Source organism: Cucumis sativus, chromosome 4 (assembly GCF_000004075.3).
Source record: "Cucumis sativus cultivar 9930 chromosome 4, Cucumber_9930_V3, whole genome shotgun sequence".
Classification (NCBI taxonomy): Eukaryota; Viridiplantae; Streptophyta; class Magnoliopsida; order Cucurbitales; family Cucurbitaceae; genus Cucumis; species Cucumis sativus.
The window spans coordinates 25,985,943-26,009,453 of NC_026658.2; the positions used below are offsets into that span (position 1 = coordinate 25,985,943).

At 32.9% G+C, this 23,511-nt stretch overlaps 3 protein-coding genes across 13 annotated transcripts; 1 reads left to right on the top strand and 2 right to left on the bottom strand.

The window, feature by feature from the left end:
• The first annotated feature begins 1,763 nt into the window (after positions 1–1,763).
• Positions 1,764–15,261, top strand: LOC101219341 (probable alpha-amylase 2). Of its 11 annotated transcripts, none has more exons than XR_004215847.1 (17): positions 7,534–7,795; positions 8,045–8,106; positions 8,377–8,454; positions 8,593–8,626; positions 8,980–9,017; positions 9,260–9,386; positions 9,472–9,698; positions 9,779–9,924; positions 10,157–10,269; positions 10,424–10,512; positions 10,826–10,948; positions 11,704–11,739; positions 12,246–12,344; positions 12,437–12,629; positions 13,878–14,040; positions 14,497–14,611; positions 14,705–15,261. XR_004215847.1 is itself a non-coding variant. In XM_031883786.1 (15 exons), the coding sequence occupies exons 3-14, from the start codon at positions 8,437–8,439 to the stop codon at positions 12,626–12,628; spliced, it is 1,242 nt and encodes a 413-aa protein (XP_031739646.1). In that variant the 5' UTR covers positions 7,534–7,795; positions 8,045–8,106; positions 8,377–8,436; the 3' UTR covers position 12,629; positions 13,474–13,848. The 11 variants fall into 11 exon arrangements, 2 of the variants coding, with proteins under 2 accessions (XP_031739646.1, XP_011654252.1); XR_004215851.1 differs by having other exon boundaries at positions 14,512–14,611; XR_004215849.1 differs by lacking the exons at positions 7,534–7,795; positions 13,878–14,040 and adding an exon at positions 1,764–1,880.
• LOC101219822 (F-box protein SKIP23) lies at positions 2,074–3,857 on the bottom strand. The gene has a single exon (XM_011655943.2). It carries the CDS (start codon positions 3,410–3,412, stop codon positions 2,234–2,236), a length of 1,179 nt encoding a protein of 392 aa, XP_011654245.1. The 5' UTR covers positions 3,413–3,857; the 3' UTR covers positions 2,074–2,233.
• LOC101219581 (tRNA pseudouridine synthase A) lies at positions 4,209–6,145 on the bottom strand. The gene is made up of 2 exons (XM_004145480.3): positions 4,825–6,145; positions 4,209–4,707 (listed from the first exon to the last, which is right to left on the bottom strand). Exons 1-2 carry the CDS (start codon positions 6,066–6,068, stop codon positions 4,392–4,394), a joined length of 1,560 nt encoding a protein of 519 aa, XP_004145528.1. The 5' UTR covers positions 6,069–6,145; the 3' UTR covers positions 4,209–4,391.
• Positions 15,262–23,511: the final 8,250 nt, after the last annotated feature.

The following is a 23,511-nucleotide window of genomic DNA, read 5'->3' on the forward strand; positions in this document are numbered from 1 at the left end:
TTTTTTATATTACAACCTTTAAAAAGTTTTGGTTTTTCGCTCAACAACGTGCCATCTAATTTGATAGTGAATGTTTTGTTCAATTAGACTATGCTCATATAGTAAAGTATTGCTAAAGCGAGCCTGAACCATTTATTTATAGTTTAAGATCGAGAAATTGGTGATTCAAATATCGATAAGACAAAGTGACTAAATAATTGATTTGAACTTTCTTAGGAGTCGTTTGGAGCGTGAAGTAGGTTATTATAACGTGTGTTTATTATAGTTGATGAGTTATAATTTGTGACTAAAATATGGAAGATTTCATTCAATGGGGACAAAAAATAAATTGCAATTTGGAGAAGAGGGAGTGATGGATGACGAGAAGAATTGAAGGGAGATAAAGATGGTGGAAATTGGAAAGTATTGAAGAGAGATTATAATAGTACGATGAGCATGAAAACTGAGGGATTGAGATAATCAAATAACCCTAATTCTTGGTTTTTCCTAACGAGCGGACCAAACGTGGAGTGGGCTACCCACTCTAGTATTTGGACCAAACAAATCCTTAATAAATGCACTTCTAGACATGCCTAATTACTTTTAATTCTCTTTATCTCAATTATTGTGGAAAATAAAAAAAAAACATTAAATAGATATAAATGATTGAGTCTTCTAAGTAGAAGGAATTATACACTTCATATCTTAAGAGTCCCATTCCCATTCATAAAATCTAATGTTAGATTGAAGTCATTTTATTCTTGTGTTGTTTATTCAACAAAAAAGCTTTGTTTTCCCAAAACCAAGAAACCCTATTTATTCTCCCTACCACTGTTATTAATAAACTTAAAACTATAATTTATAAATCCAAATGCATTGCCCATAAAAAGTAAATAAGGTACAGCAGTCTAATTTTAATGTAAATTAATTCACCTATTATATATATATATATGATATTCAAAACTTTCAATTTTGGAGATCCATGAATTTTAAAAAACATCATCAAATATCAAATTGACATTTGTTAGTTGTATTAAATACAATAATTAAAAGCTTGAGACCATATTAAACACTTCATTGTTGAAAATTAGATGAGTGTTGAAAAATGTGAGCTATCAAAGACATAAGGAAAATGAAAGCATGAACCATGAAAGTCCTGAAAAAAGAGCCAGATTTTAAAAAAAAATTGTTTTAAAACTTCATTTTAAAAAATCAAATAGTTAGCAATTGAGTCATGAAACGATCTTAAACATGACCTAAAATTTATCGTTTTTGTTTATAAGAGACTAATCCATGGTTAAGAATGATTTCGAAATAATTTTAAATTTGATTTAGTTAGGTCAAATTAAATTTTAATTATGATTTGAAATGATTTTTCTAAAAAAGAACTATTATAGTCATAAGTTTTATATAGACTTAGAATACATTGTTATATTTTTTTGTCATTCAGAAAAAACTAACTTTTTACTTCTTAGTCCAAAAAGTTATGAGTTTTTGAAAAACAGTTTTAAAGGGTCTCTCCCTAATCCCTTTAATCAAGTATTTTAAAAAGTTATTTTTGAATGCACATTAAAATCATAAAATGAAAAAGAAATATATATTTTTCTCACTTTTCCTTCACCATTATGCATTTTCATTTAAACTTTTTTCCCCCTAAAAACTAATTAAAAGAAAAATAAAAATGTCTTTGACTAACTTTTTTTTCCTTTCATAAATGTTTTTAGGTAAAAATTTATTTGATTTGTTATATACTGTTTTTCTTTATAGAATTTCAAATTATAGTAAAAGAATTTGTCCGACTTGGATGAAAGTTCGGTAACAATCATCGACCGAAGGGTGGTCGGAGACAGTCATGGTAAGAACACTTTGTTTCCTGTACAAATTGGGAGCGGAACTGGCAGGTACAAATTGATTTTCCATCTTTACCTTTTTCATATATAGAGTGTGAGCGAGAGATGAAAATTTTGAGAAAAGAAACTCCCATCTATCAAACAATGTTTTGAAGACAAATTTTCTGAAGAACCCACCACCCAAATCTCCTGTTTGTTTGGTTATGAGAACATTTCAAAACAATAGTTTATCAACAATATGGAATTCCAAAGAAAATCTCAATTTTTATTTATCTATAAATTTCAATTGAAACGAGTCTACTTGTGTTTATCTTCATCACCGATTCAATCGAAAATAAAGAAAAAGCAACAATAATGACGTGAAATTAATTAATTGAAACGATCCACAAACGCCGCACCTACAATTAACAAGGATTCGGAGTAACCCATATGGGTGGAAGCAAACGCCGGCGGGAATGGGAGCCGCCGGAGTAATACGGCAGCGGCTCGAAGCTTTCGTCGCACAATCGGAAAATCCCCATATCCGGTTCTTCACCTTGTTCCTGATAATCGCTATCCGAATAATCATCAGTGTAATATATACAATTTCCTGAGATTTCACCAAAATCAGCAGCGGAGAAGGCCATTGAAGAATTTCCTCCAACAAACAACGCCATTTCGTTCAAGTTTTCAACCTTCTCCCATCGTGGTCCTTCCCATTCCATTCGAAACACTTCGAATCGTACCGTCCGATACATTACAGGTATCAGTTCGTCCTCCATGCCGTCGTTGACAATATCCAAATACCGACTCACCAGCAGCAATTCCTGCCCTAATTTCACCAGGTATTGTATGTCGCCAGCCAATTGCCTCTCCGTCGCAACCAGTGAAACTTGAGAGCGCGAACCACGTAGATCCATCAATGAAACGACGCCGTACTTATCCACCGCGTAGAACACTCCGTCGGAGTATATAACATCTTCGCAATCAGACGGTGCGTCGTCTACGAAAGTCCATGATCCCCCACCGCTCCGGCAAAACGCCAAATCGCCGCTGTGATTCAGAATCGCCACGGCTAAGAAATCGTTTGGGTTCGACGGACTTGAGGATAGAACGATTTTCTTGACAAAAGAATCGCGCATCTGCCGCAAATTTCGAGTGTAGATATGTCCTGTGGGTGTACGGATCAGATATTCTCGGCCAACTCTGGAGTAATCGAAAGATACAACGTTAGGGAACGTGGAGAGGGGAGGTAGCCAGAGCTTGGCCCTGGTAAAGGGGTTGAGGAGGAGAATCGGCGGAGTTTCATCGACAATCGTAAGCCAGCCGTGGGAAGAACCACACGGGCGCTTCCGGAGAGAAATCTCCGGGAGGTAGAGGAAGTGGATTTTGTTGTCGGAGAAGTTGAATAAACCACAGCGGCAGTTGTGATACAGAGGAATTATGAGACATGGAAGCTGGGGAGGAAGACGGTGAGGGATTTTAGGGACCGAGAATCGCCAGTTCCAACAAACTACTCGAAATCGGAGATAGTCGGAGTAGACGGTAAGGTAATCTGAGATTTGGTGAAGGAGATCGGGTGGGAGTTCAGTCCAGTCGGCCATTTTTCCAACGCCTTCCAATTTCGTTGAGGAGATGTATTTGTTGTAAAAGACAGAGCTGATGATGTGTTCTCTACTCTTCTTTTTTCTTCTTCTTTTTTCTCATTTTAATTTATTGCATCTTTTTGTTTCTGTTTCTTTATTTTTTTATGAAAAAGACATACACTAACCGATGGAAATAGAATCCTTTAATTAGTAGGGGGAAGTTCATAACTAATGGATTAAATGGATAAACATAAAACAGGACAACAAATAAAGTGCTTTTACATGTTGCTCCTATACAAAATAATTTTAAAAACTTTTATTTGTTCATTTTCTATTCTTTATTGTTTCTCAAACGATTATCAGAACGTCTAATTTGATTAGCCAGACAGCATTCCAGAAATCCATACTAAATTGTCGAGTGAGAATTTTATGTCAAACACCAAAGTATTTGACCTCTCCAACTTTTTGTGGTCTACTGCTTCTTGAGTTAATCACAAAATCGAGCACAACCCAATTGAAAAGAAGGTGCAAGAAACCATTCTTCTTTTTCAAATAAATCTAAGCTGAAGGCAATGAACTGCTGCAGATATTCTTCATTAGATGTTCTAAAAGTTGGATAAGCTGAAAGCAATCTACGATATACAATCTCTAGAGCAGATATTCTACATGAATTGGGCAAAAAAACATTTTTGAGTTTCTATCTTGTACCTCTAATCTAATATTCTCAAAGTTACAACAACTCTGGTTGGCCTATGTTTTTTAGAAAAATTATAATCCTTGTCAGTAGGGGTCTATAAGGAAAATGTGACTCATAGGTAGGAATCAGAACTTGACATAATTAATGGATTTGGCTCACTTTCTTAAGCAAAATTTATGCATAATCTGATTAGGTTTACAATTTAACAAGCACTAAATCATCAAAAACAAGTATTTTTCCGCTCAGTATCCAAATGGATGGTTAATGCTTAAATAAAAGCAAAGGTGGAAGAAGACCGTTTTAAGTTTCAGCTTGCGTCTCCATGTCAAGACTTGCGTTCTTAGCAATTTTAGCAACTTCATCAATGACACGTAAATCTGGATAATTTCGATGATTTAGAGAATGCAACCATAAGGCCACGGCTCCATCTTTGTGCTCTGTGGAAGCAATGTGAGAATATATTTGTTTCATTTTGAAATCTTCTGCTGCCTCTTCGTATGCTTTCATGGATACCTCTTCATGAGTGTCTTTCCACTTTTGATTATATGATGTGAATAGGCACTCATCTAGGTACAGCCCAACCTCAGGTGCAGTGGGCACATTGATATTTACATCCCTGTGTTTGAATTTTGATTACCAGAAGTTGGTGAAATCCAATTCTATTCTATTCTATAAACAAATGAAAATCAAATTGAATCAATTCAAATTGTTGTCGAAAATGGAAATTACTTACTTTTGCAAAGCTTTCTCGATCAATGACTCTGGAGCACAGTTCCTCATGATTGCCACAGCAAGACCCATCATCTTACGGATCTGATGAAGCATGAAACTCTGCCCTACAACTTCACATTTCACAAATTCAATGCCTTCAACCACGACGATTGCAGAAGCATCAAACGAAACAATGAATCGACGAGCAGCAGGATCCTCTGCTTTTGTTCTAGTAGTAAAATTGTGGAAGTTATGAGTTCCCACATAATGTTTCAAAATCCTATTGAACCTAGCCTTCTCCTCCTCGCCGTACTTGAAGCTCCCTGAAGATTTCTCTTTCCCATTAACGCTCTCTTTGCTTACAACAATCTCTGAATCACTCCCTAATCCAGACATTTCACTGCTTTCACTTTTTGCAGTACCTTCGCTTCCAACATTGAGTTCAGTAGCAGTGTTTTCTACTAAAACGCTAGTTTGTTTGTTAGAATCAGAGGTCGTGGCACTGTCCTCCAAAACCCCATTTGCTTGAACATCAGAAACTTCAATGGCGTTAACAGTGTTCGACGAAATGTCTGACTCAGTTATCGCAGTTTTTACTTCGAAATTGCGCTTGCCTATCAAGCCTTCGACCTTGCGTCCTCGTTCAGAGCACTCTAAGCACTTCACAAGCTCGTTATCAGACCCTAAACTAGCTTTCACACTTTCTCTATCACGATGGCAATTGGGATCGAGAGCGAAGACAGGGATTAGGTATACATACCTTCTCCGATCGCAGAACTTTTTCGCATTGAATGACGCTGTGACGCGCTTGTACCCGAAAATTCGAATCTGAGGCGAAAGATTCGAATTGAGACGATCAACAAAACCTGGTGGATCGATGTAAAAGCGACCAGAAACGACCTGACCCACGGCGCTCACGCCCTTATCAGTGCGAGCCGAGCGGGCCCAATCATAGCGCTTCGAGAGCCCTCGGTCCTGCTCAGGTACGGCTCCGGCGAGATATAAGGCTTCTTCAAGGTCAGCTTCAATGGTTTTAGCGCCAGGGTTCTTCTGCATCCCTTGGTAACCGACGCCACAGTAGGCAAAAAAAATGGCAACCTTGCGGCGCTTGTACCTTTGTTTCTTGGGCGCGGCAGAGTTGGAATTAACATCTTCGTCGTCGGATGTGGTGGTTGTAGATGACATTTTGAGCTTCTTCGGTTGGGGTTCTTCGATCAACGGTTGTGGCGGTGACCTTCTGGTTTCAGTTGGCGGTTCTTCTTCCATTATAGCCAGGTAGGGAAATGGTGTGAAGTAGACATTAGGGTTTTAGAGACCATCCCATCCAACAGATTTTAGTAACTTCCAACTCAATAATATCCATTTTTCTTTTTAAATAATAATATTTGGGTTTTTTTTTTTTTCATCCTTAAACTTTTGAAATTATATTTGTAATTTTCTAAATTTTTAAAAAGAATTGTCAAAAATAAAAAAGGAAATTTGTCAAAACTAAATCATTTGACAAGATATTTAAAAATAAAATGTGATAAATTTGGTTGGTTTTGTTTGATTTTTCCTATTTTCTATTAAAAAAAAACCAAATTCAGTAAGTATTTGTATTCTGAAAAATAGAAAAATTTAGTAAGTATATGAAAAATAAGTGTAGTAAATTTTGGTATGCAGTGTAAATAGTTTTATTTTTTTTTATAAGAAATGATCCATTTTGAAAATATCAATGTTAATCCATAAAATTGACATTCTATTAGTTTGGTAGTATAGTCAGTTGTATCTAAAAACACATCACGTTTCATCTAGTTATTAAGATCGTGTCTCGTTTTTTAATGATGAATCTACTATGATGGTTTAGTACTATGCAACTCATAATTTTAAAACAGACCAGAGTTTAAGGTCCACGAAACAATATTATTTTGGAGTAATTATAAACAAAATTTGAGAGTGAATGATTCGTAATCACATTTTAAACTTTAGTTTCATTTATCTTTGATACTATGGGGTGACTTATTAGTTAGTCAGGTGGGTTATCTGCTAAAATTATTATCATTTGAGTCGGTTTAAACTAACTTATTTTACAATTCTCTTTACTTCATGTATGTATTCGTTAATTACTAAAAAAAAAATTGTGAAAGAGTAAAGAGACTTATATCTTGTAATTCCCTTTGATCAGTAGCGGATCCATAAATTTTACCTATGGGCATTAGACACTATAAAATAAACACACTAAAAAATGTTAAAAACATATATAAACGTTTCACTAATGCTCCAATAACATTCACTGCATTTGTAACACTAAGTAATTCCGTCAATTTTTATATGGTTTTTTAAAATATAAATATATGAATTTAAAATTTGCATACAAAAATAAAAAATAAAGAATAATATATTTTTCATAGAACATTGTGAGGCAGTAAAAGTTTGAATCATCGATTTTGTTATATTTTTTAAAAGAATTTATTAAATAATAAAAGAAGAGCTATAAAATAAATTTTGGTTATATACGAAGGTGAACACTTCAAAATTAATATTAAAATATAAAAATCTATAATCCAACTGACCGTTGATAAATTCACCCTTGCTTTGATAATAATTGAATAAACAATCAAGCTCGAACCAACACAAATGCATGAAATTTAATACATTGCATTATTGTGTTAAAAAGGTAATAGATCGACGTTTTAAAATAGAATCCGATATATAAAATATAGATTTAAACCAATAAATAAAAGGCAATATCGTGATTCAATTAGCGTACGTTCAATCGGACGGTCCACTGTTAGTATTCCATGAAACTGACTGTTGCTTAACGCTTAAGCCATTTGCAAAATGGTCAGAGACGGAACTCCACATCCCGCACCCCCTCGATTGGTTCTAGCCAAGAATCTCGAGCCCACGCGGCTGCAATTCAATTGCCTCATTGCAAATGGTTCGAACAGATAAAATCGTTTCCCTGAACCAGCAGAACCAAGGACGTCGAACCGCGAAGTGATTGCTTCTTGGTAACGTTTTTCATTATTTGCTAAGTAACTTTTATTCATCATCGCCTTATGTTCTTGCGATGTTCAAATGCGGAATTCTAATCACATTACTTAGTGAAGCGTTTTGGTTGTTTAGTTATTTTCCCATTAAATATGAATACAAGACGAATCATTCTCAAAGCATCTTTCGTTGTAATTGCGTTCTTCTTTTACTCCTTTTGAATTGAGGATTATTGCTAGCTAATCTTATCTCTTTCTTGAATTTTTCAGCGGTAAATGTCTTCGCGCCAATCTGAAACTGTGATTTCAGCTGATTAATTCGTATTGTCAAGGTTGTGAACGCATCTGCTGCATAGCTATTTAGAAGTTGATTTTAGACAATTTTAAGAAGTGTTTATAGATTATCCAGTTTCAAATGGAGGAAACGATTCTCAAAATGAATTGTCCACACCACGTCACTAAGAATTCTGTTATAATTCTAGCTCGTTTTCTTATTGTCTTTTCCGTTGTTGGAGTGGCCATCTGGATAACGAAGTTAAGACCACACAAGATGATTGAGGTTACACTTTGCAGATTGTGATGCTTTTTCATTTTGGTTGTAGGACTAGGACGTCCCTATATTCTGCAACCAAGACGGTTTTCACAAGTTTCTCCCAAGTATTATGGGTGACCATGATAATGTATGCTTCTTGTTTAATTTGGCAATTGTTTCCTTGATGAGTTTTCTGCATCAGTGTGATATGCTTTTAGTTATAAATTTGTTGGAAATTAGAATATACATTATGATATACAAATTACTTATTTATGTTGGAATTCAGGTTTTTGATGAAAGCTACGAAAAGACTGATACTGGTATGGTTTTTTCTTTGTTTTGACATTAAATTTCACATCATCGTATGCTCACGTCAAACTAGTGTTTGTGAAAAGATCATACCTCTCTTGGAAGTGATTTGAAAAGAAATGTGAAAAGATCGTATGCTTAAAATTTGACTCAAGGATAAGAAATTTGAAAAGAAATAGATGCTTCTTAGGTGTGAGTACGTTGCAATATTTGCTTTTAATTTACATAAAATTTGTGGTTTATGAAAAGGATTGATACACGTGGCCTTGAAATCAGAGCTGGTTTTTTGCTATGTAAATTTTCGTTTGTTTGAAATTATCTTATCATTTTAATAATTTCAGTATTTCTTTATGGTCACCTGTAGGGGCAGTGATACGCAATGGAAGAGAAATCCTTTTCCAGGTAGATGTTACAATTTCAGCTTTCTGATTTTTCTCTAGAGCAGAGGTCAGCAGGAAGGAAAATATTATGTTGCTCTTAATTGAATTGAAGTCTCGGAAACAAAAAAAGAAAAAATGTTTGCCGTTTGAAATCCATGCTCGATGTTGTTGATTCTTTTAATGTTAATCGGTTAGATCAAATCTCCAGGTCATGTTAAACTTATGAGAGAAATTTTGCACCTATAATTTCCATTGTAATCACAGGCATTCAGCTGGGAATCTCATAAATATGATTGGTGGGAAAATCTAGAGAGTAAAGTTCATGATATCGCAAAAAGTGGATTTACCTCTGCATGGTTGCCTCCTCCAACTCATTCCATTGCTCCTCAAGGTCAAAGGAACAAATTCATTTGAATTTTTATGTTCCTTTCACGTATATGCGTGCATAACTCTTGATATTTTCTTTACAATTTCAGGTTACCTCCCTCAGAACCTTTACTCCCTAAACTCTTCATATGGTTCTGAGGACATGCTGAAAACTTTACTTCTCAAAATGAAGCAGTGCAAGGTTAGAGCAATTGCTGACATAGTCATCAATCATCGTGTTGGGACTGTTGTAGGACATGGAGGAATGCATAATCGCTTTGACGGAATACTATTACCATGGAACGAGTATGCTGTTACCTCGTGTTCTGGTGGCCTGGTATTTTTCTGTTACAAATTCCAAGTGTGCTCATAATTATAAGAAAACCTTTGGTCTTTAGTCTGTGGTATCTGTTCTAGGGCAATCGTAGCACTGGTGACAACTTCCATGGGGTTCCAAACATTGATCATACCCAACCTTTTGTCCGTAGAGATATCATAGCATGGCTGAAGTGGCTACGCAGTAGTGTTGGATTTCAGGATTTTCGTTTTGATTTTGCAAGGGGGTAATATTGTCCTTCTCTGTTTGTGTGTGTGTGTATTTATATTGTGGGGTGGCTGGGGCGTTACAGAGGTTCAAGGATATATTGTTCTGAAGATGACAAGATCCCTCCTCCTGTTTCAAAGTTTCACTGTATCATCTTCTCTACATTCGGCTTGTCTTTCCTTTTAAGGAGTTCTTCAATGGATTATAACATACATTTGCCGTTTGTTTTTATTTTTTATGTTTTAACTCAGTTTTTCTGCAAAATTCGTGAAAGAATATATTGAAGCGGGAAAGCCAATGCTTTCTATTGGGGAATATTGGGATTCTTGTAATTATAATGGTCATGACTTGGACTATAATCAAGGTAACATGATAATGCATTATGTTGATAAATTGAAATCATGTTTTCAAGTTTCTGGATTTTTAGTTTTTCTTAATGGTTTTGTCCGTGAATAATATCCTATGTTCGTCCTATCAATTCATGTGTTCCATATTGATGATTACAACTCTAAATTCAGATGGACATAGACAGCGGATAATAAATTGGATTGATGGCACAGGACAACTTTCAGCTGCTTTTGATTTTACAACTAAGGGAGTCCTTCAGGTATTGGTGTTGCGTGAGGCCATTGCTAACTCCCTTCCCTCCTCAAAATTGTAATACTACGGACCTCAAATCTTAATTACTTAGAATAGAAAGGATGAAGTGACAGCCATGTCATGGTTTTTTTTCCCTCTAGATCAGTGGATCTACAATGTTTGACTTTTCACAACTCTTCTATTTGCTTTTTTCTCCTTCTTTATTGAGTGATGCTTGGGTTTCGTTAATATTTGCTCTTGCTAGTACATTGCTTGACTAACATGCATTTGTTTCCTTGTTTGCTTCGTAATAAACATAATATAATTAATTTTGCTTGTAGGAAGCTGTTAGAAGACAATTATGGCGTCTGCGTGACTGTCAAGGAAAGCCACCAGGTGTGATGGGATGGTGGCCTTCAAGGGCCGTGACATTCTTAGATAATCATGATACCGGTTCAACGCAGGTACCACTTCTTCAAATCTGTTTGTGAAATTATTGGTTGACAAATTTCAACATTTGTTTTCATTGCTCGTTGTGCATGTGCGTTATAAAATTGTCTCAACTTGACCACGTATCCATGTCCTTTTATTTGGATTAATATTTGAGAACACGTGTTTGGAAGTCATGCCTTGTATTGAGGATTGAGTGTGATCAAACCATACATGAAAATGTCATAGGAAGCAAGCAGAAAAGTAGTATCGATGCATACCTGAATGAAGTTGTAATGTCTGGTTGTTCTACACAGCTTCTATATGACCAAATATGGTGCCATTCAGAACAGCTACTGGACTCTGTTCCATTTGCCTGTGTTGCTATTATCTTTTGTAAGATGCGTATGTGTTTTTTGCAACATGTAACTGAGATTTATTGGCCAACCTTTCTTTTATATAGGTTTGTTCAAATTGAAGTAATTCAAACGTAAATAGTTCTAGGCTTCTAGCAATCCAACTCTGCATCTTAATAAGTAGATATCTTTAGATTATTATTTGGAAACTCTTAATTAATTTTTTTTCCTAGGTTGAAATCAAACATCAGGTGTGCTTTCAAGTATAGATATTGACTTATGCAGATCATGACAGTTAATGCAACTCGACCTGCTTGGCAAATGAACTATATAATTCTTCATATGTATTTTCTTGAAAACATTTATATAAGCTGAAATTGTACCATTAGAATGTTGGTGACTCCACTAACCTCAGCATACCATTGTTCTTGCAGGCCCATTGGCCCTTTCCTGCCAACCATATCATGGAGGTATACAAGTGTGGCATATCATTCCATTTGCAATCTCTTTATTGCTTATAGTCTTATTCTTGCTGTGCTGTGGCTTCTTCGTGGTTTTTTGAAGCTCTCAATTGTTTGGTCCAATTACTCATTGTGTAAAATCTAATTACCCCCCATCAGGTGGTCCTCATTGTTCGCTGTGTGTTTTGAAAGCTTTCAATTGTTTGTTTCAATTGATCCTATGTACTACTCTCTGTCTACATTTGAAGTTCGTTTCCTACTTTTAGCTGCAAATTCTATGGCTATAACTGTTCAGTATGCATTTAAAAAAAATACTGTTGAGCACACTAAGCGGTCAATCTTTGATGTTTCTGGGTGAATTTCATCGAAAGAACTTCATAATTATTTTCTAGCCTTACAATTGTTACTGCAACTACTTTTATGCTTGGCCTAGAGTCTTCACTTACCTTCCAGTAAAAAAAAATTCCATCATGCATCTATTTTCTGATTCCTGGAGCTTTGGTTATTCCCTGCAGGGCTATGCATATATTCTCACGCACCCAGGGATACCAACAGTATTTTATGACCACTTATACGAATGGGGTGACTCAGTGCACGACGAGATAGTAAGATTAGTATGTTGCATAGTCAATAATGCTTCGATAGAGTTTGTTATCTTCTATTCAAGCAAACTTCTCATAGTACTTAAATTTTATTTTTCTTGCAGATAGACATTCGAAAACATCAAGACATCAACAGTCGGTCATCTGTGAAGATCCTCGAGGCACGATCAGATCTTTATTCTGCAATAATTGGGGAGAAATTGTGCATGAAGATCGGAGATGGTTCTTGGTGTCCTTCTGGTACGGAATGGACTCTTGCAACCTCTGGCTGGAGATATGCAGTGTGGCAGAAATAAGGTTTGGAAAATTTACCTGCCTTCCCCAACCTTATATGCTTCTTTTTGTGCCATCTGGGACTACCTGTGTAAACTATAAATTTTCATAACAAGTTGGCTACTCAAAGTATAGTATCATAAATAAAATCACTGTGGATGAAATGTATTTTTACATAGTCTAGATTAAATCACATCGCTTATATTATTGTCTTCTGTGTAATTCTAAATACACTGTATGGTTAAGTCTGTTAATAGAAATGATTGTTCTCTTCAAGCAAACTAACCTTCCCCATTTGGAGCTTTGAGTGCTATATAATATATATGGTGGAGTGCCTCTCGAACAAAGTTTGATGTACTTGGATAGTTGGAACTTGGTAGATAGTTATTCATAATTTGAATTATGTAGATACGTAGTATGTTTTAATTTATAAACTAAATATAAACTAAATACAAAGTTTGATGTACTTGGAGTGTTTACTTCTTGGAGTACAGTGATTTATAAACTTAGAATTGGAATATAATGAAAAGGAGGCGCTTTGAAGTCCTCTACGAGATTGGGATGGTTTGTGGAATTGAGCTATGAAGAAATTTGAGGAGTTACACGTCCTTAGGAAGGCTGTCTTATTCTTGTTCGGGAACTATAATCCGAATTTTTTTTCTTTATTGTCTAAACTAAATATAGTCGAATCATATTAAAATATTTTGTTTGTAAAAAAATTGTCCTAAATTACAAACATGTAAGTAGTATTTGAAACTTTTATTGAGTACAATATAATCTCTATGGGCCATTCTATCACAAATTTTGAAATGAAGTAGAATACCTCTCTGCCCAGTCCTTATTAGGGTTCATTTCTTATCACATGTAGGCCTTCCCTTCATCAAGTTTCTATTCACTACGCCTACTGATGTCTTTATGTGGGCGTAAGATTGAGCAATCATTGATTCTTTGGATAAATCTTAAGGCATGGAGGAAGACTAAAGTTAATATGAATGTGCGAAGCTGTGCATAGGGGATCCACTGTATTAGAACTTTAAATTAAATTTGGTATGTAGATTGATTGGAAAAGTAGGGAGAGAGTTTAGGGATAGCAAACTGAAAAATCAAACATGGACATGGTTTGATCGGCTCAGTTTTATTTAGTAGGTCGATTCGATTCAATTTCAGTTTGTTGGATAGTTGGTTATGATATATCTGATATTCCAAAAGGTTAGTCTCGGTATCGGACTAAATGGAGTCGAACTAATCTGTTTGTTCTCTTAATTCTTAAAGTGTGTGCCACATAGCAGAAGTGTAGGGAAGAGACGACAAAGCATCGCCATCACAATACCACGGTCAATCCCCTCATCATTTTTGCTTTGAAACTCCAAAAGATACACAGAACAACGCAACCCTTCCACGGCTTCCCTTAATCTTGACCTTCATCCCGTATATTGTATGTATTAGTTGGGCCATTATCATGTTTATCAACAGCGAGTCTCTATAATTTCTTATGTAACCTTATCCTGTGTGGACACTACCTTGTCCCAGTCCTCAAACTCGGACAACTTTGTTTTACCTGTCACTTGATTATTCGATATAGGCTGATTAATTTATTCACAAGGGGTACTAATTAATCACAGTAGCTAGCTAGTTTGCTTTTATAAAATTGACTAGTAAATATTCATGATTCATCTACTAGCATCAGCACTAGCACTTTCTATATATCTATTGGAAATTATGAATTTTTTATTATTCAGAAACACATTCAAACTACTGTCTGAAGCAGCAGTAAATCTGGCATTCATGTGACAGAATATTATCTACCAGTAACATGGCTGATTGCAGCAAAATGAGTCTAAACTTTTTTATACCAAGCATTCATTCTTTTGTTCTCTAACTGCCTTTTCAGATTCTCTTCGTGCAGGATTATAAAGTAGATTTTTCTTGAGGCTCCAAATGCAGCAGCCAGCGATGAACTCTTTCTCTCTGACGTCCACCGCCGGAGCATAATTGGGGATTCTAAGGTAAAGTTAAAAAATAAAAAAATTAAAGAACTTATAACTGTTGATTTTTTTATTATTTTAATTATTGTCGTTGAGACATTTTCATTACGGCAGATATCCACTTTTTAACCACAACGGCTCGCAATCATTGAAAACAGTATGGGAATCCCATCCAGTATCCACCGAGAGCTGTGCAGTAAACAAAAGTGTAAGGCCCACTTGAACAATAACAAAATGTTGTTGGTTTTTACTGCTTGCTTGCTGCCTGATTCTTTGAATGAAATTCAACTTTGTGGTTTGGTCAACCATCCTGAATTTTAGTTAAGAAAGAGAAAGAAAATTAGATGCTTATAAGCATGCGTAAGTGAAGTTTTCTAGTGGTCGTCCCTACAAACAAAATGCCATATACACGTTTCCCCAAGGAACATGGAAGTTGTTGGAATTTTTGCACCCCAGCCCTAGCAACGAACCACATGATCAAAGTCCTTTCCAAGATTCAAGTAAAGATCACATGAATGTTTTCCCTATCAACATTAGACTAAGTGAAGGATAGTGGGTCATTTTAGAATTTTTGACTCATGTCGGTTTCTACTATTTATAAGAATTTTTTTAGTACCATTGGAGTATCATTGCTTTCTTTCGTTTATACTATAAGTTTGCTTTTCTAAATATTTGTGGACTCTACTTTAAGGTCACCAAATTTCGTCCTATTTTAAAAGCATAGTATAGAAAATTTTCCAACTATCTAGAATTCAAATTCCAGGGTTATGGTCTAAGAAGATTGTCTAAGCCATAGGGTTTAGGAAGCTTTTTGCCTTTGGAGTGTAAGTTTGAAAAACTATGTGAGAAAGTAAAAGTGGGTTTGTGCACGGTTGAATCTCGTTAGCTTGCTCATCAAACCCTAAACTTGACGAATCCAAAACCAAACATAAATTTGAGATATTAAAGCGACATCTACATAATTCAAACACCCAAATAGTGTTCAAAACTTTACCCTTCCATGATTATGAGTTTAGAAGCTTCAATTTATGTTGAATAGGTAGAAAAATATATGTTATAAAATGTTAAGTTCGAATGGTTTTTGGGATAAATAAATTCTAAACAAAATCACATGCTAAGATCGTGTGTTAAAGACTCAAGAATAAATTTTTCAATGGTTGAAAACGTTTCTCTTTCAATGTTAAAGCCCAAAACTAAAATGGAAAGCATGTCAATTGTCAAACATGAAAGTACATTCTTCTTCAAGAAAAAAAATGTTGAAAGTAATTTGTTGTTCATCATGTTTTTTATTCTCAAATTGCCTTTTTTTCTTTTTTCAAGTTTAATAAGTCGAAATCAAACGTTTATTTAAAATATTAATCGGTGATCTTACGTGAAAATATGCTTGAACTAGTTCTTTCATGCCCATTTGATGTTATTTGGTTTCTTATAAAAGAAAAGCGTGTTTATTTTTCTTTTTGCTTCGTTTTCAAAAGAATCATAGGCTTATTTAAACGTGAGTATTTGATCTAGTCTATGTATCTCGAATGTGAAAAGACTTATCATAACATGAATTTCTAGATAACTAGGTAACTATGATAGATTCAACTTACAATCTCTTAACTATTAGACAAAATGGACCAATCCATAAAGTTTAAAAAATCATCGATTTAATCTTTAATTATCAAAAAGTGGTTCATAAGCTCAGTACTGTTATTATTGTTTTAAAGACAATTATCAGTAGAATTCTAAATTAGTTTTGTTGTTAACCCACTTGCATAATCTCCAATTTTTAGGCTAAATGTCTCATGTGTTTCTTCTTCAAATCTTGTGAGTTTTATCTTAACGTTCAAAGTCTAGCAATCATTTGGTCTATAAAGAACATAATAATGCTTACATCCATCACCAATGATGCTTAACAAATTTCTTAATCCTTGCAAGCCTCGACGAATAGTTAATTCACCATCTGGCTGAGAAAAATCATTAGTTAGCCTTAATTTTTTTAAAAAAAGTTGAAAATAAATAATAATTTGTGGAATATTATCACTTTAGTTAGCCTCCAACAACAATCGACTTAGAAAAAGCATAGAGTTTTATTATATATTTATATAGTTGAAAATTATTTTTTATATATATACGATTATTTAAATATTCTTGATTTTCGTTTTTTGAAAAGTAGATATTATTTTTTAAAAAATAGTTGATTGTATGCATTCTAATTAAACTTTAGCTCCAATGAATATATAAATCAATTATTAAAAGCAACTCTACATGATTGGAGTCGGATGATATAGACGCTAATATCCCCACCTTATTTATAAAAAGGTGATATGAAATTATGACAATGTATGTTATGTCTTTTTGGCATTAAACTTTAAGAAAATCAATCACCAATTTTCGACTATGATTCTATATAGTTTATTAATTTGGTAATGGGATTTAAATGTGGCATGATTAGTAGTTTGTCTAGCTATCCATCATGGTGAATTAGTTCTATTTTATTTTCAGGATGGTGTCATGTTAGCACTTTATTATTAATGTCAATATTTAACAACAAATTGAAGGAACGATTTATCAGAACTTTTTTATATTACTAAGGTATAAAGTTCATTCAGGAATGTTTACAACAAATTGTTTCAATGAAAAAGAAATGGCATATTAATACATTTAATTTTATTTCATAGTTCTCGACTTCTTTTTCTCCTTTTTCTAAGAAGCAAAAAGCATCTCAATGTATAAAAATAATTGCAATTTTATTTACATAACTTCCTTCATGTTATTATGAATGACATGTTTTACGTGATCTAGTGAAAAGTAGTTTTAAAAGTGTGTGTGAGAGTATAGGCTAAGAAGCACGAACACTTTAGTTTGGATAATGTGTTTGAGTCCAACATGTATCTGCTATCAGTTTAACATCTATTGGACATTTTTAATGCAACAAAACACTCTATAGAATACATCAAAGTAAGTCTTTTAAACATATAAACGTATCAATTCGTTAACTATGAATTTAATATTTTAATAAGCATGTCCTTGTCATGTTGTATCAAAAAAATTTAAGATATGGTATGTGATCGTGTTCGTATCAATACTTCTTAGAGTATAAGGCTTAATATACAAGTGGGTTACTATTTAATTGAGTAGTGAAAAATGTATAGGAAAAAGTGTTGGAAGGATGATGGAGTAAAGGAGGGAAGAGAGAAAAAAATCAGGGAGGTGGTGATGATGAGATCTGGGGAGCAATCTTGAGACAAGATAGGGGAGAGGTTGGGAAGGGGATGATTCGGCAGTGTCCTCCTCGCTGGGAGACCCATTGGGTAAAGCTTAAGAGCCAAGAGGAAAACGGAATCTTTGGGTTAATAGAATACATGTATTTGATTCCTAACATTTTTTATTAGTCATTTTAGTTTTTAAGCTATATATATATATATATACACGGTAATCTAGGAGTCTTTTTTTAATGAAATTAAATTTTGTATTTCTAGTGGATAGGATACGACTCTTAAGCGAGATTAAGAGGTACAAATCTTCGAGATGGAATATGATTATAATTTGAGCGTATGTATTTGTTTGAGTTCAACAAAGATTGATATATCGACGGGTTACGACTATTTTGATAGATATGGTTGCGTATTGATATGTTTGATTGTTTCAATTTTGAGTATATGTTTGTATAATAAAAAAAATTGTATTATTTATACATAGATATTGTGCATGATTGAGAAATAAAGCATTTCTAGAATTTGCATTTGAGTTTTTTTCTTAATTATTGACTTTAGCATCTTCCCATGCATTTCACATAAAATGGCTTAATAAAATAATAATTAGATTTAAACATAAGATTGATGTGATAACATAACTTAAAAAGTACATTTGTATTCATACTTTTGACGTGACGAAAAAATATAATGTTAACATATTGTTTTGTAAGTTGTAAAAACTATTTAGGTCAATAATTATTAGTATTCCTAGTCATACTTGTCAAATAGAGTCCACTTTCTTATGTCACACAACCTTTTAGAACAATGTCTATCGATGATCATTTCTCGGGTTATTTGAGTCTTCAACTTCTAAGTGAAGTCGATGAGGATGAAGTATACAAACTTCAATTGATAGTTAGTGTTTGTAATTATTTCAAATTTATCTTTGTTATATCTAGTATTTACCGTTTCTTATCTATCTTCTAAAATAATTTATACAAAATACTATAATGCCGGATCGAGCGAGTTAGGGTGGGAAAGAAATAGGGATCTACTAAAATAGTAAGCATTTCTAGATTAAATAACCACTCTAACTATAATAATCAATCCAACTTTCTAAAACACTCCTTAGTTTAGATATTGGCCAAATGAGAACGAGAGGAATCCGTTGGTGGGGAAATTCCAAATCTACAAACTGCAAAAAGAAAAACAATTAAGAGTTAAAACGAGAACGAAAGGAATCAATGGACGTTGGTCTTGAAAAAATCCAAATCGACAAATTGTAAAAAGAAAAAAAAATTAAAATTAAATCGATCAATCGATTTTTGGTAATGGATGGTGAGGATGGATTCGAACATTTGGCATAAGAGGTATGGATTTGAAGGTAGACGGATAGGCGTCGTGGGAAGGAATTGTTGATTTTGGGGGGATCGATCTCGTCTCTCCCTCCTTCGTCCCCGTGATTCAATCATGGCTTTGTGTCAGTGACTACAGCACACATCTCTCTTTTCTTTCTTCCCTCCAGCATTACTTCTGTTTCCTGTGTGTTATTACATCAGACAAAAACAAAACCAAACCGAATTCCAAAGACACAATACTCTTTGTTTACTATTATAATTTCATAGAAAGAAAGAAAGAAAGAAAAAACAAAACCCACTCCATTCCATTCCTCTTTACATGATTTTGAAACTCTGCTGAATTCAATGCGAGTCGTTGGTGGTAGATTTCAACCCATTTAAAATTTCTCACATAATAATAAATATCATAGAGAGAAACATATAAAGGATGTTGGTTGCTTTCATAAATGAGCCATACACAGACACCAACACTCATACATATTGGTGCGACTTTTGTTTTCTTTTGCTTTCCTTTCCTTTTCTATCTTCTTTTCATTTTAACCCATTTTCCCTTCTCTTTGATAATGACCTTTCACTCGACAAAATGGACCATTCCCCCCCTCCCCTTCCCTATTCCTATTCCTAACCTTCTCTCTCTCTCTCTCTCTCTCTCTCTTCTTTAACTAACCATCCCACTGTCAAATTTGAATTCCTTGACCTTACAAATTCATAGAGACTTTGAAAGTTGATGCTTTAGGGTGTGAATTGATATTATATCTTTTCCTTTCTCATTTTCTTATCAACTTGATTGTGGTTTTAGTGTATTTGTGCATGTCATGCTCATGCCTTTATTTTTCAACAGTGGCAGTGGGTAAGGTTTTTATTTTGGTTTCCTTATTTGTAATGTATACAGTACTTTAAACACAGATATCTTTTTAGAGTATAATGAATTGAACTTGTTATAATTCATGAATGGGAGTCCAAATTTGTTCCTTTTTTCAGACCACTGGTTAATTACTGGTTAAGGGTTTTTATAATTATTGCCAGTTTTTATGGGTTCCATATTTTGTGATTCAGTGCTTATTTCTTGTAAGATATATGATCATTAATTACTATTACTTTAGTGTTCATTCTACCTTGTTTAATAACTTTAATTATTCATAACTTACTGTTTCCATACCATCTTCCTTCCTATACTTAAATTAGTGTCTAATTTTAATCTTTATAATCTTTATATTTTAAATATTTTTTCAATTTAGTCTCCAATGCTAGTTTATTGGGTTCATTTTTCACTTTTTTTTTTTTCTTTTTGTGTTACATAAACATTTTAAAAGTATATGAAAGTTTTTACAACAAGTATCGAAGAGCTTGCAAAAATAACAAAAAAAAAATTATGATAATAAAACACATGTCCATATATTTGTTAAATCTCATTGTTTAATATGTAATATTAATAATGTATTTGAATTACAATTTTAATTGTTCAATTTAAAAAATAAGTTATTTTATATTTTAAACAACTTTTAGAAAAATAGTTTAAACAAAAATGAGTTCGTTAACAAATGGTAAGCTTAATATTTTAAGTTCAGTGAAAATGTTGAATTAGGGAGGTAAGTTGTAAGCAACTAAACCAATTGGGTGAAAAAGGAAATGAAAGTAATTTATGTTTAGTTGGTAAAAAGAAATACTTTTACAGTTGTAATCATTATAACAAAGTCCCATATAGAGAGAGATAGTTTGGTTGTTCCATGTTCCCCCTTTTGTTGTATGTGAAATGAAAACACAAAGAAAAGGAAGTCAGAAGAGAAGAAGAAGAAGAAGGAGTAGGAGGAGGAAGAGGGGGAAATTGCAGTTTTGAAAATGCTTTGTGAAACGGACCTAATGAATAATTATAAATAATAATATACCAATACACAAGTGAGTGTGGGTCCCACCCAACACCGACTTCCTCTTTGCTTAATCAAACTTCTAACATTTTTTCTTTTATTTTACAAATTTACAAATTTTAAAAAATATAATCGTACTCTATAAATTTGTTATTTTTGTAATTTTGAAAATGCGAGGGATGTAGGCTTTATCGTCATAAAATTTCTTTTGCTATTTTTGCAAACTTCATATTTTCTTTCGTTCTCTCTCAACAAATACTCCTATTTTTTCTAAGGTCTGATACCTATAATAAGAGACAATTATAATTGATTACAATTTTATAAATAATAATTAGAAAATTTGCATCAAATGACAAAAATATTTGGAAAAAGTCGTATGTGACACTTATTTATTTATTTTTTTTGCATATTGCGAATATGACAAAATTAGTGTTATCATACGGTAATCACAAGGTTATCGACTTTTAAATTTACCACTTTTGTATTTTAGAAATTGCAGTGATATGAACTTTATTATCATACATTTTTTTTTTGCTATTTTTGCAATTACCCCTAATAATTGAGTATATAACAACAATTTTAAAAATTGCAATGGACTTGTATTGCTAATAGACGGTCTATCAGTGATGATCAATATTTGCAATATGATTTATGACTTTTATTATTAATAAACTTTGATGTATTTTGCTATGTTTGTAAATTTTTTATAATGTTGCTATTTACTTAATTAGTTTGATCTAGTTGCTATATTTGTACATATTCCTATAATAAAATTATTTATTTTGATCCATATTTAAGAAAATAAAATTATGTTGAAATAAATAATTATATTAATATTTTACACTTTATTGTTTACGTCGTTGATGACATTTCGTTACGTTTGTTTTCTTTTCGTATGTTTCTTGAAATTTTGTATGATATAACTAAAATATTGATTTCACCTCTAAATTCAAAGAAGGTATATGTTGACAAAATGCAACGTTGCAAATACATTCCAAACCATGTTTATATCAAATCGTACCTAATTGTTGTTAAAAATATATATCTCTATGTTATTAATGGTAATGTCATTTTGGTTTTTTTTTTTTTTTTTTTACTTTCATGTTTGATTAATTTTAGTTATTGTGTGTTTTTGGTTTGTTATTTAATACAACTTTTGCAAAGATGAAATTTGAGTTCGAGAACTTAATTCTACGTTAATTAAATGTATTATAACTAAAATTGAATAAAACTCGAAATTCTAAGATAAAAAATGCATTTTAATTAGTCATACTATTGCAAATCAAAAGATTGTGCATTGAGATTAGAAATCAATACTGCTATTGATTGTTTGCGTTGGTATGAACGTTTTAATTTTCCATTGACCATATAATGTTATGTTATGTTATTCATTAAATATTTAACACATTTAGTTTGAATGTTGAAAATCCTGCCGTATTTTGACTGAAAACGTTGATTAAACGTGCATAACCAATATCATGATCAATGCTTATTCTTTTTTTTTTTTTCGTTCTCGATGTAATTTGAATAGAACAATTACGTATTGCGTTCTTTAGCACTACAATTCTTTCCAATAGTCAGATTGTTTACAACTTATATTGAAACGTAATTGATGGTATACTTGTGCTTTTGTAATAGTGGAGGGTTGACATTTTTTTTAGTGTATCTCGATCAACGAAAAAAGGGTTTTCTTTTTTTCTTTTTCATTTTTTAATTATAGTTTGGGGGCATCTTTTCAAAACATAGTAATTTTTCTCTCACATTTTAACCCTAAAGAAATACACAAGTTTCTTAACAAAAGTTTACAATGCTTTGAGTTTTATCAAAATACCATTTAAATTCTATAATTTTCTTTCCATGTATTTCTTATATTAGATGACATACATGTTTTTTTTAAAAGTATAATACTATAAGTACATAATTATTTCGATAAAGATGAGGCAAAAACTTTAATATAAAACCAAAATGAAATTAATATGAAAGCAAGGGTTACTAATTATTGTTATTATCTTCAACCTTGTGAGATTAGGAAGTTTGAAGTCAACAACCCTAATTAATATTTTTAACCAATAGTAAGTTTAGGGTAATAAAGTCAAATTAATCAACTTAAATCATAGAAAAAGCTTATGAACAAAAAAAGAAAAATGATGTCATTTAAAGACAAATTTTAGTGTTATTTTCATATGTTATATCAGTATAGAATGAATATAATGGTCAAGCAGCAATATGAAAAGGGTTTTGATATATATATATAGAGAGAGAGAGATGAGTCTTGAGAGTGATTCTCCAATGAAAAGGCAAAGAGTATGGGGTGTTCTCATTCGTTCCATTAGCCAATTATGAAGGGTGGTTTGGTGTAAAAAGTGGTTCTTCTTTTTTGCACAAATTAGAAAGTAAGTTAGTAAAGTTTTTATAGAAATAAGAAATAACGTTTTTTTTCATATAAAAGAAAGATATGAGATTGTGAGTTTGGTGTGTGAAGTTAATAATTTGATTTTTGACACAAAAACAAAGAACCG